The following is a 13,291-nucleotide window of genomic DNA, read 5'->3' as shown; positions in this document are numbered from 1 at the left end:
AAATTATATGTAATTTTGCAAAATTTACTTATGCACATTTTTGTACACGTACTCTTGCGTGTACCACGCATCCGCACTCAAAACTTTTGAAGCGGGCCGCGCGGATGCATGACCTGGGCTGGTACACGGGCGGCTTGTACCAGCAGCGACCGTAGATCAAAACTTGCTCGGCTCCCGCGCCAAAGACGATCCGATGCACACGTCGCGGAGCCCCCTCCCGCGCCTGCCCGCGACCGGCGACGCCCTCCTCCGCCTCGTGGCCTCCTGCCGCGCGCCCGCCCACCTCCCATCCCTCCGCGCTGCGCACGCGCGCCTCCTCCTCCTGTTCCACCTCCACCCCTCCCACCCCTCCACCGCACCCGCGATCGTCAAGCTCATCCAGGCCTACGCCGCCTGCGCTGCGCTCTCCTCCGCGCGCGCCGTGCTCGACTCCTCCCCCGACCGCAGCACCATCCTCTTCAACGTCCTCATCCGTGCGCTCACGTCCGCCTCCCTCCACCGCGACGCGCTCCGGCTCTTCGCCTCCATGCGACCGCGGGGCCCCGCCTGCGTCCCCGACCACTACACCTACCCGCTCGCGCTCAAGTCGTGCGCGGCCTCGAACGACCTCCTCCTCGGTCTCCAGATCCACTCCGTCATCGCCAAGCTCCGCCTCGACGCGAACCGCTACGTGGCGCACTCCGCGATCAGCATGTACGCGCGGTGCGGCCGCCCAGACGACGCGTACCGGGTGTTCGACGAAATGCAGAACCGGGACGTCGTCACCTGGAACGCTATGATCTCTGGGTTCGCGCGAGCGGGTTTGTTCGACCGGGCTGTGGGGGTTTTCAGGGAGTTTGTGGCGCTGCAGTGTTCAAGCCCCGATGCTGGGACCATGGCAAGCGTGTTGCCCGCTATGGGGAATGCCAAGGCAGAGGATATTGCGTTCGTGAGGAGAGTGTTTGATGAGATGCATTTTAAGGAACTTATTTCTTGGAATGCTATGCTCGCTATATATGCTAACAATGAGTTTCATGTTAAGGCCGTTGAGCTGTTCGTGAAGATGGAAAAGGATGGGGTCGAACCGGATGAGGTGACTCTGGCAACTGTTCTTCCTCCATGTGGGGAACTCTCAGCATTTTCACTGGGAAAACGGATCCATGAGATTATCAAGAGGAAAAGGATGCGCCCTAACTTGTTGCTTGAGAATGCTCTCATGGACATGTACGCTAGTTGTGGATGTTTGAAGGATGCTAAGGAGGTTTTTGATTCCATGAGTGCACGTGATGTAATATCATGGACTTCAATCATATCTGCTTATGGCAAGCATGGTCAGGGGAGAGAGGCCATTGATCTTTTTGAGAGGATGCAAGGACATGGTATAGAACCGGACTCCATTGCCTTAGTTGCTGTTCTTGCAGCATGCAGCCATGCTGGCCTTTTGGATGTTGGAAAGCACTACTTTGATTGCATGACCAGCAGGTATCGTATCACTCCAAAAGCAGAGCACTATACGTGCATGGTAGACCTTCTCGGTCGTGCTGGATGTATAAGCGAGGCATATGACTTCATCATGACAATGCCTATTGATCCAAATGAAAGAGTCTGGGGATCCTTATTAGGAGCTTGTCGGATTCACTCCAATATGGACATTGGGCTTGTGGCAGCAGACAATTTGTTCAGATTGGTACCTGAACAAACGGGGTACTATGTGCTATTATCGAATATTTATGCTAGGGCTGGGAGATGGGCAGATGTTACCTTGGTGAGAGGTGTCTTGGCAAGCAAGGGTATCAAGAAACTGCCTGGTGCTAGCAATGTCGAGCTAGGGGATCGGGTTCACACATTTCATATCGGCGATAGATCTCACCCACAATCTGAAATGATCTATCAGAAATTGGATGAGCTATTAGGAAGAATCAGGGGAATGGGCTATAACCCAGAGGTGGAGGCTACACTTCACGATGTTGAAGAAGAAGACAAAGAGGGTCATCTTTCAATTCACAGTGAGAAATTGGCTATTGCATTTCTCCTTATAAACACTAGTCCAGGGACACCTATTAGGGTAACTATGAATCTCAGAACGTGTGGTGATTGCCATCTTGCTGCAAAGCTGATTTCAACAATCACCAGTAGAGAGATTATCCTCAAAGACACCAATAGGATCCACCATATAGTACAGGGAGTTTGCTCATGTGGGGACTATTGGTAAAGGATATATGCTTATCATATACTGCATTGTTTTTCAAGCATGAAGCTTGAATTCACCTTTCATCAACTTGTGTGTGCTTGGATTGAATGGGTGGTTGTTGTCTGGACAGCATTTGTCACAGAAAATGCTATGTACGTGTTCTACTGCAGAGTTAAAAAGGAAAAATGAAGAGCTGTCTATGAGTGAGCGTTTGATTTCTTTATCTGGTTATTCCATGCAGCAAAAGCAATCTACCAGAAAGACTGATACAGAAGTGCGCTAATCAAATATCAGTAGACAATTTTTCTTCACCTTTTTGAGAAGCAGACGCATATAAAAAAACTCGACCACAGGGAGAAGACTTCCCCTGGCTTCGTCTTAAAGGGAAGCAGACGCATATAACAGGTGAACCCGAAGTACTGACTTATACAAGAACATTCAGCATTTGTCTGCTCTTGATTATATTTGCATACCATCTTCCAACTGAACAAGAATAAGTCGAACAGAGTTAACAGGAGGCATGCAAGAAATGAGATCATAGTACTGCTTTACAATGTCAGTTTCTGTGGTCCCGAACAAATCTTAGAAGCAAGGGCCACAGAAATGCATGCACTGCCAAACTATTACTAGTAATGTAGTATAGTCTTTGAACGAGTGCACATGATATTTTCTGTCTGTTCTATATAGTATGCATGGACCATGTCATCCCAGGCCAGGGGACGCAGCAATCAAGTTGCTTGCAATTATCCTTAGAAGCGACTAGTGTGAACCCAGTCTTGAATAGGTTGCTACTCAGCTGCGCGCGGTATCTTAACATATTGGCATTTTTTAATCATAGTCTGTAGCAATATTTATAGGCAGAGTTGATCCTTGAAGGACAAATTCGATGCTGTGTGGATGCTTTGCTGCTCGTAACCTGTTGCAAAACTTTTTCAGAGAGAGGCGAGAGCGGGTTCAGAAGAGGATCAGTTAAGTCACTGGACGGGGCTGAGTCTAACGTTACCTTTCTGCCGAGGATATTGTTGACATTCACAAGGCATCGTATAACCTCTGACAGAGTTCCTTTGTACTCCTTACCTAAGCTGAGCAATCAGCGTGAGAGAAACCAATGCATTTTTCATCTGCTTGATTTTTCTCTATTTTCTGGACAAGGTTCATGTTGTGGTTAACCTCTTGCATCCAAAAGAAAACACAGGTAGGTTTGTGATGCAATTAACTGAACCGAGAAGTTTAGCATGCTAGGATACTAACACGTGGACTAAAAAAAGGCCGCATAAGCAATTGAACCCTTATCTTTGACAGGGAATGCACATTGCTCTCATCATGATGGTATTATGATATTCCTGCAGATTTTTTAAAGCTTTTGAGGAAAGATAGGAATAAGTGCTAACCATTCCAATTATTGAGCTAAATTTTAAACACATGCATCTTTACCCAAATGAAGGTATGAGATCAAGATGGCTTTTATCTAACAATGTCAGGGAAGATTAAGCATTATACTGCCTTGTCAGCTCCCACGTGTCCTTGTTCTATGTAATAGCCACTAAATAACACTAGGGCCATACTGGTGTCTTTTATAACTAGCTACTTGCAGTTATCTGCTTATTCAGAGCATCATAGCTTTTCCATCTTTCAACAAAAGAAATCCCAACCCACTTTTCACTTGATGTATTCTGCATTAGAAAAAAAAACTTTATGAGTGCATCAGTACACAACACCAAGGAATGATATGGTTTATAATTGGGATGCTGATTGTGATATATTTTTTGATTTTTACACTTTCTTTCTCGTGCGACTATGAATCAGTACTGCTTTTCACTAGCATTTGCGATCATTGGTTTTTGTTGCTCCTTGTTGTGCCCTATGTGCTTTAGTTTCATTCATGAGTTTTGCATAGTTATCAATTGTAAAATGTTGGTTTTGCCATTAGATGTTAGATAAATAATATTCGTACTTTTATCACCACAACTTTTTATTATTGGATCATATATAACATATATTGTAGTCTTAGGTTGATGTGTCCATGGCTCCTCAAATTATGTTGACAAGAGACTCTGTTATGCACTAACTCCCTATTTGAAATGTAAAAAAAAAAAAAAAAAACTATTCCTGCCAGAATTCAGCTGTTTTATGCAATTTTTTTGCAAAAAAGAATGTGCGTTTTAAATAGGTTCTAAGTAAGTTTATTGACGTACGATTCAAGTAACTCTACTATGCTGTTATCATAAGGAGTTTCTACCTTTGTCAGTTCAGATATCACTAGGAGGCACCACTACTGAGTGAACATGATCTGATTTGTCGATATCACAACAGAATGAAAGGAAACCCCTGAATACAAAAATCTCATTGTCCGTGTGTGAATCCTTTTTTTTTCTTAACAAAATCACAGAAAAGGTTTAAATTTGCATCAGAAGCAATGCTTGATCTAACAGCCTACCGAGGTGGGTCAGGCAGAGAGAGTGGCAGACGACCGAAGTGGTGTATCAGCTTTTGTGCCGCTTGCCCCCGTGAGGCATCCGTTGCGACGCAGCAGTCTTGGTGCGTGCGACGTCTCACCCGACACAATAATTGGCGACCCCATGCTGCCTAAACATCAGGTGGCAGACGTTCAGGTACGTATCCATTGCTGCCTTTTTCTCTCGCCATCGTTTTCTTGACGGACTTTCGAGTACCCCTTCCTCCCTGCCAGTAGCCCTGCACGACCGAACCAAGCGTGATGCTTGTGTGCGTGTGTGATCTGTTACGCGTTCGTCTGTTGTGCGTTTGCATGCCGCTGTGATTGGAGAGGAGAGGAGTGAGGCGTCAACGTTTGGATGTGTGTGTGAAATGTGTTGGTCACCTTGCCTTGACAGACACTTCACCTTGTCGTGGCGTTTCATCGGGTGTGGCAAGGCAGGGCTTGCTTATGTTGAAGGGGATCAACTAGTAGTAATGTCGACGTTAAACCCGACCGGGGTAGCTGTATGGATGGGCTATGGAGGTAGTTACGGCGAGCTTGTGAGATATGCTATTCGCTGCTACTACTACACTTCCTTTTCCTTGGACCTTTGTTCTAGACAAGGAGATGGTCTGGCATGAAACTACCGGAATCTTGCTACTGCTGTTGCTTTCTCTCGTCCCTGTTCTTGGGAATGGTTCGGTTTCTTGATGCATGATGCGGTTTTCACTCGACTGCGGGATCTAACACCTGGTCCTGTCGGATTGAATCAAAGGCTCGGGAAAATCTTGTGTGCCATATGCTCTGCAGTCTGCACTTGCTTAGATGGTGCAGACTGCAAATAAGCTGCTGGTGGCAGCAGAGCCATTTTCGTCATGTCGTTCAATTGCTGGGGAAATGAATGAATAAAACAAACTGTTGGCGCGGAAAAATATTGAAAGTACGAATTATTCCAAGCCCAGAAATTTTAGGTTACTAGCTCTGTTATCTATTACTTGCTGTATTAGAATGCGTTCAACCAATCTTTTCAAATGTTGATCACTCACATAAATATAAATATATACCAAGATCTATTATCTTAGTATAACAACATTAAAAGAAGTCAATTTTATCGAGGGTTAATCCTTGAAAATGATTCCGAAGTATACCAATCCAGGGGTGTGTGAATAACATTTGCGGTGTATGCGTGTTTGCGTATGTGATGAACTCAAGAACATATGAGTTATCCAGGTTCAGATCTTTCGAAGGATGTCAGTCCTACATCATGTGTATTTTGTGATCAGAGTTTGTGAACTGTTTACAGATAGGTTTTCACGACTTCTTGTTCTCCGTCCCCCCCCCCCCCCCTCACACAAACCAGATCTTCCTCTCTTTATATACTAAACAGAATGAGAACTTACAAGTGTGTCCCATTTAGTAGATCTATGTCTGGCTAAATATTCTACTATTGGATCATCATCGTGAAGAACTAGGTGATCCTAACTTACTCTAAGAGAATCGGATCTTGGAGGGCCGTTTCCGGTTCTGATCTTGTCAGAGTTCGCCTCTATTCCTCGACTCGAAACGAGGATCCTAAGCAACTTCCCTGATGGGACTCCAAACGTGCACTTCTCAGAGTTCAGCTTTATGCGGTACTTTCGAAGGTCGTTGAACGTTTCCTGGAGGTCCGCGGCCAGGTCGTCCTTGGTTCTACTTTTTACGGCCTCTTCATCCACATACGTCTCGATGTTTCTACCGAGATGTGGTCGAAGAATGAGCTGAAAACAACACTGGTAAGTGGTACCGACGTTTTTAAACCAAAATACATTTTGCATAGTAAAAGACCATGAACGGTGTTACAAAAGCAGTCTTCTCATCTTTCCTATACATGCTAATCTGATGGTACCCCGAACGGGCATCTAAGAAGCCTAGGAGATCGCTATCAGCAGTTGAGTTAACAAACTGGTAGATGAGTTTTCACGACTTCTTGTTCTCTGCCCCCCCCCCCCACACACACACGCAAACCAGGTCTTCCTCTCTTTATATACTAACGAGAATGAGAAATTACAAGTGTGTCCCATTTAGTAGATCCATGTCTGGCTAAATATTCTACTATTGGATCATCATCGTGGAGAACTGGCTGATCCTAACTTACTCTAAGAGAATTGGATCTTGGAGGGCTGTTTCCGCTTCTGATCTTGTCAGGGTTCGCCTCTATTCCTCGACTCAAAATGAGGATCCTGAGCAACTTCCCCGATGGGACTCCAAACGTGCACTTCTCATAATTCAGCTTTATGCGGTACTTTCGAAGGTCGTTGAACGTTTCCTGGAGGTCTGTGGCCAGGTCGTCCTTGGTTCTACTTTTTACGGCCACTTCATCCACATACGTCTCGATGTTTCTACCGAGATGTGGTCGAAGAATGAGCTGAAAACAACGCTAGTAAGTGGTACCGACGTTTTTAAACCAAAATACATTTTGCATAGTAAAAGACCCTGAACGTTGTTACAAAAGCAGTCTTCTCATCTTTCCTATACATGCTAATCTGGTGGTACCCCGAACGGGCATCTAAGAAGCCTAGGAGATCGCTATCAGCGGTTGAGTCAACAAACTGGTAGATGAGTTTTCACGACTTATTGTTCTCCGTCCCCCCTCCCCCCCCCCCCCCCACACACACGCAAACCAGGTCTTCCTCTCTTTATATACTAACGAGAATGAGAACTTACAAGTGTGTCCCATTTAGTAGATCTATGTCTGGCTAAATATTCCACTATTGGATCATCATCGTGGAGAACTAGGTGATCCTAACTTACTCTAAGAGAATCGGATCTTGGAGGGCCGTTTCCGCTTCTGATCTTGTCAGGGTTCGCCTCTATTCTTCGACTCAAAACGAGGATCCTGAGCAACTTCCCCGATGGGACTCCAAACGTGCACTCCTCAGAGTTCAGCTTTATGCGGTACTTTCGAAGGTCGTTGAACGTTTCCTGGAGATCCGCGACCAGGTCGTCCTTGGTTCTACTTACAGCCACTTCATCCACATACATCTCGATGTTTCTACCGAGATGTGGTCGAAGAATGAACTGAATACAACGTTGGTAAGTGGTACCGACATTTTTAAACCAAAATACATTTTGCATAGTAAAAGACCCTGAATGGTGTTACAAAAGCAGTCTTCTCATCTTCCCTATACATGCTAATCTGGTGGTACCCTGAACGGGCATCTAAGAAGCCTAGGAGACCGCTATCAGCAGTTGAGTCAACAAACTGGTAGATTTGGGGTAGAGGAAAGAGATCTTTCGGGTACACATTGTTGAGGTCGGTGGAATCGACGCACATCCTCCACTTACCCTTGTGTTTTCAAACCATGACTGGGTTAGCCAGCTACTCTAAGTACTGTATTTCTCAAACGAAGCCTGCTTCTAGGGGCTTGTCGATCTCCTCACGAAGTGCTTCCTTTCGGTCGGCTGCGAACCAACGCGCCTTTTGTTTGACTGGTTGTGCGTCAAGTCATATTGACAACTTGTGCTCGATCACGTTCCAGGGGACTTCGGGCATATCAGATGGACTCCAAGAAAAGACGTTTGTGTTCACCCGGAGGAAAGTGATGAGCGCGATTTTCTATTTGGGGTCTAGCCCGACCCCTATCTAAACTGTCCTGGACGGATCAGAGTCATCAAGGCATATTGCCTTGAGTGGCTTGTCTTGGCTGGCGGTGATGTGGATCTTCACCGGGCGACTACTAGGCGTAGCATTCTCCGGCTGCGACCCGAGAGTTAGCTCAACCATGTCGAGGCTCCTCTTATCGCAGTGCAAGGCCGTCTTTGTGTTGCCAAAGATGGTGATGGCCCTGGTCAGATCAAGCATCTTGATCGCCTGATACGCGTAGTGGGCAACGACCATAAACTGGGCCATCACTGGTCGTCCCAGGATCGCGTTATAAATGGTCCCGAAGTCTGCCTCATCAAACATGACCTTTTCGATCTTGAAGTTGCTCGGTGAGCCAAAAGTGACTAGCAGTTTGACTCGCCTTCAGGTCCTAGCTGAAGAGCATGGGGTAATCCTGAAGAAGGGGTGAGATAGTTTCAGTGCGCTCCTTGGGATTTGCAGGACATCCAGCGTGTCATCAAAGAGGAGGTTGATGGAGCTTCCTCCATCGATTCGCATGCGACCCAGTCGAATGTTCTAAATGGTGGGTTCAACTATAATAGGGTAGCGGGCAGGTCGCTTGACACTTGTGGGGTGGTCGGCCTGATTGAAGGTAAGGGGTACCTCTGACCACTTCAAATACGGGTTTGGGTCTGGCGTGGTCGCCCACACTTCCCGTACCACCAACTTATATTCCTTGTTCGAAGAATATGTCATGGCGTTCCTGAAGATGTGGTGGATCACGTGATCAAACTGTTGGTACCCCAGTGCCGACTGGTCGGAGTTGGCCCCATCCTTAGCATCCTCGTCATGCCTGGATTTACGCTCTCCAAGCTCTTTGTCTATGATGCCCCGCACAACCTTACACTCAGTCAGGTCGTGGGCATCTGTGTGATAGATCGGGTATTACCATGACCCTTCTTCCCCTCCTTTTTCTTGAAGCATCGGTGTGGTTGGCCGGTCTGCTCGACTGCCATGACGTTGGATGGTCATTCCTTACGTTTGTTCCTCTTTTTCTCCTTCCGTCCGACCCCTTTGAAGGAGGCGGGCTGGTTAGAGGTCGGCTGTGACCTGGCATCAATATGACGCTCTCATGCCTTAGCGGCCAATGCGCACTTGTCTACGAGCTCGAAGAGCTCAATAGTGCTTCAGATTTGCTTTATGGCCAGCTTCTCGACCATTTTTTGGTCTCTGACCCATCTCTTGAATGCTATGGCCATGGATTCACCCGTGATCTTTGGAATGGTGTTTCTGCATTTGGTGAAGCGCCAGATGAAGTCTCGCAATGACTCACCTTGTCACTATCTAACCTGATACAGGTCGTCCTCAACACCGGGTCAGGCATATGTCTCCTGAAAGTTGGCGACAAACTGGTTACACAGATCATCTCAGAAGTGAATCAACTCATAGGGGAGGTTCATAAGCTGGGATCAGGCTGAACCTGTTAGGACGGTCGGGAAGTAGTTGGCCATGACTTTCCTATAGCCTCCCACGACCTGCTCCATGGTGGTGTACATCTGCAAAAACTCCTCAGAGTTGGTCGAGCCATCATACTTTACAGTTAGGACTCGCCAGCGCACCTCTCATAGCCGATCTGATAGGGTGTTGCACCCCGTTACGTAATGGGGAGTCACTAGCTGATGGCGGATGGCGCGTGCTCGGGGGAGGGGGGAGATGATGATCACATGGTCTTAGGTATGGAATGGAGGAATCGGACGCCTCCCTGCGTGAGGGAGGTGAGTGGTATGGCTTCTTGCCCTTTTCTTGCTTTTACCGAGCACAATCTTCCTACTCTCGGGTGGCTACCTAACTCTAGATCACGCCACGGAGGTCATGTTGGTGTAGAGAGTCACGTAGGTCAGAGGGTTAGCTATCCCGATACGACAAGGGTCTCCAAGCGCTCCCCGTTACCGAAGGAGGATGAGATCTTTCTTATCATGGGGCCTACCAAGAGTCTTGGAGATCGCAACCTTCACCAGTCCTAGCGACAGACGTGGTGTTTGCTGCCGCAGTTTGGCATTAGACGGTCTCAACCAGGAGGGTGAGATCATTTAACCATGTCGCTACTGATGAACCCTCCAGTATTGCTACCGGTGGGTGGCTAAGAAGCATTTGTGCTGTCTGCGGATTCTGTGCGTTCGTCATGGCCTCATAGTCGAGTTGCTGAGCACAGAGTTGCGACACATCACGAGGGGGGAGCCCCAACATTTGTGAGGTGGGACATCCTTGGTGACGACGTTACCAAAGACCGCGGCCTTTGCGGTAGCTCCTCCCGACGACGTTGTGGTGGTTGGGGCTATGTTGGAGCATCTCCGTGTTTGGTGCTTGTCTAGTTTCCCCCAGGCACATGGCCTGGGGATCATTGCCGGCACTCGTAACACAGGATCCTCCACTGCCCCCCTGAATGAATTGTCATGCAAACTTCCCATTGAGCCTTGGAGAATTCGGACCGATTCGGTGTTCCATACCTGGAGCATCGGGCTCATCCTGGTCATTTTCCATGACGAATACCTTGCGGTGACCAAGGTCCTCAGAACAAGACTCAACGGTTGTCGTGGATCCAACCACGTCTAGCCCAATATAATCTTTAACACCTACCAAAACGCAAAAATGTGCCCCCTACCTTGCGCTCCAACTGTCAAGGGTTAATCACTGACAATGATTCTAGGGTATACCGGTCGAGGGGTGTATGAACAACGCTTGCGGTGTATGCGTGTTTGCGTGTGTAATGAACTCGAGAACATATAAGTTATCCAAGTTCAGGCCTCCCGAAGGATAATAGCCCTACATCATGTGTATTTTATTATCAGAGTTTGTGAACTAGTTACAGATGAGTTTTCACGACTCCTTGTTCTCTGTCCCCTCCCCCCTTCCACAAACTGAGTCCTTCTCTCTTTATATACTAGAGAGAAGGAGAACTTACAAGTGAGCCCTATTTAGCAAACCTATGTCTGGCTAGATATTCTACCCTTAGATCATGATCATGAAGAACTGGGTCATCCTAACTTACTCTGAGAGCTTCGCATGCCCATCCCATCCGTGGAACGCCTCCCCTTGTGGACCCCAGACGTCTGACCTATCCTATCGTCGTGTGCCGCAAAATCGTCTGCCAAACCGTCTTGTCCCTATACTCTACAAGTCTACTTGCAAAATTGTCTACTTTCCTGGTCATCCTGCAGATCCTGTCCTATTCGTCGTGCGGTGCCATGTCAGCCCACAAAGCTGACGGGACAGGGCAATGCCCAACTGCGCCATCCATGACTTTGTTCACCAGATGAGGTGCCTGGGGAAAGAAAACACTTGAGTAGATAACAATAAATGCGATTAGACTGGTAGGTAAGGACTGGCCCTGCGACCAATAAGGATTGGTCATGGGATCCCATAATATTACAAGGAGGATGATATGCAAGCCTTGCCCTGGTCATACGAGTCCTTACCGGGTCGCGCAATGGGACATGGGTCATGAAATATCTCCTGCCGGTTGTCATATGTCCAGTGGCCCCGTCATTCAGGATGCCCCCTCTCCCAATACTCTGATAACTTCTTTCACTCTCAAGGTCTAAAAATTACTATGTTAATCAGTAGAACAATAGGAACATCTAGACCGTCTGTTATGATGGTTGAGATTGATTTGATATAGATGTCAATCGTATTGAGATACAACTCTAATTTAGGATGTTTGTGGGGAACAAATATAGCTATTAATAGAGGTGCCAATCGTATTGAGATACAACTCCAATTTAGGCTGTTCGTAGGGAACAAATATAGCTATTAATAGAGGTGGCAATCGTATTGAGATAGAACTCTAATTTAGGCTGCCATCTTCAATATGCGGCCAGGCAAACAACACGCGCACGCAAGCAGAGAAGCACAACGTTACTCCCCACGGTGACGGGGATAGGATTCCGGTAGCAGCGACTAAACCAAGGAAATCTAGGCGAGAAATGGATGCCTCAACGCTAAAACCAACAAACTAGAAACTAGAATAAGACTACTCTAGAATCTAGAATAGGGATCAACAAGGAGTACACGGGTGCCGTCATGTTAGGTTTGGGCCATGCACTGCGACATCATGATGTTAGGAAGGCGCGAGGGAAGGCACAACCTGTAGGGCTGGAGACGGCGGAGCAGCAACCTGCGATAGAGACCAAAAAAAAAAAAAAACACAGTCAACACGACGGATCAGTAGGTAGAATGCAAGAGTTGGGCTCGAGCCGCACAACTTGTGGTCACAGTTGTAGGTGGGCAATATGGCATGGTTCGAGTATTTATATGACCAAACAGAACAAGCTTATGCGGATATGATTGATTTAATTCATTAGGGAAACCATAAACTATGATAGTGACAAGTGACACCAACGAAGTCATGGATTAGCATGTTGCGGGAGTCAGCTAGGCTGTGCAGATTACGGTCATGGTGGCATGCAGGTGAGGATGGGTATATATGAAAGAAACAAATATTTGAAGTTAGATCATCATTTTCTTATTTTTTTATATTCTATGAAATATTGTGATTTATTTGGTGTATTACAGTAATTTAATGAGTCTATCCTCGCTATTTGCACGGATCAATTTGCTAGTTTATGAGATAGAAATGATAATGCTAGAATCATCATTAAAGCTTTTGAATTTTGAGGGCATTATATTTTCTTAGTATTTTTGCTACCTTATGTTAAAGTAGCACTAATGACCATGTTGATGTACAAAATAAGTATAAGAGAACTAGCAAGGTGGCATATGCTAATAATGTAGCTAGCCTCGCTGTAATATTTTATCATGATAATTTTTAATTAAAAATTAGTCTCTTTAGTTTTGTATGAGGTTAGTGCCATTTAGTTACAAACCCGTAAAATTAGAAGAAAAAATAAAATTATGTTAGTGGAAAAGAAATTTATTTATGCTCCAAACTTGTATCCGAATCGTATACAAGTATTGGTTTGATTCATATATGTTTTGATCAACTGTTAAAATCGTATGTCAGGTGTCACTACAACAAATCTCACTTTATGTGACGAGCTATATTCATCACAAGAAGCTCATTTTTTGTCACAGATGAGCTTCT

General features: G+C 46.2%; 1 protein-coding gene across 1 annotated transcript; it reads left to right on the top strand.

The window, feature by feature from the left end:
- The first annotated feature begins 149 nt into the window (after nucleotides 1-149).
- LOC133912020 (putative pentatricopeptide repeat-containing protein At3g49142) lies at nucleotides 150-2,216 on the top strand. The gene has a single exon (XM_062354547.1). It carries the CDS (start codon nucleotides 194-196, stop codon nucleotides 2,189-2,191), a length of 1,998 nt encoding a protein of 665 aa, XP_062210531.1. The 5' UTR covers nucleotides 150-193; the 3' UTR covers nucleotides 2,192-2,216.
- Nucleotides 2,217-13,291: the final 11,075 nt, after the last annotated feature.

The sequence above is a fragment of the Phragmites australis genome, chromosome 3 (genome assembly GCF_958298935.1).
Source record: "Phragmites australis chromosome 3, lpPhrAust1.1, whole genome shotgun sequence".
Lineage (NCBI taxonomy): Eukaryota > Viridiplantae > Streptophyta > Magnoliopsida > Poales > Poaceae > Phragmites > Phragmites australis.
This window is presented reverse-complemented; position numbering and strand designations above follow the sequence as displayed.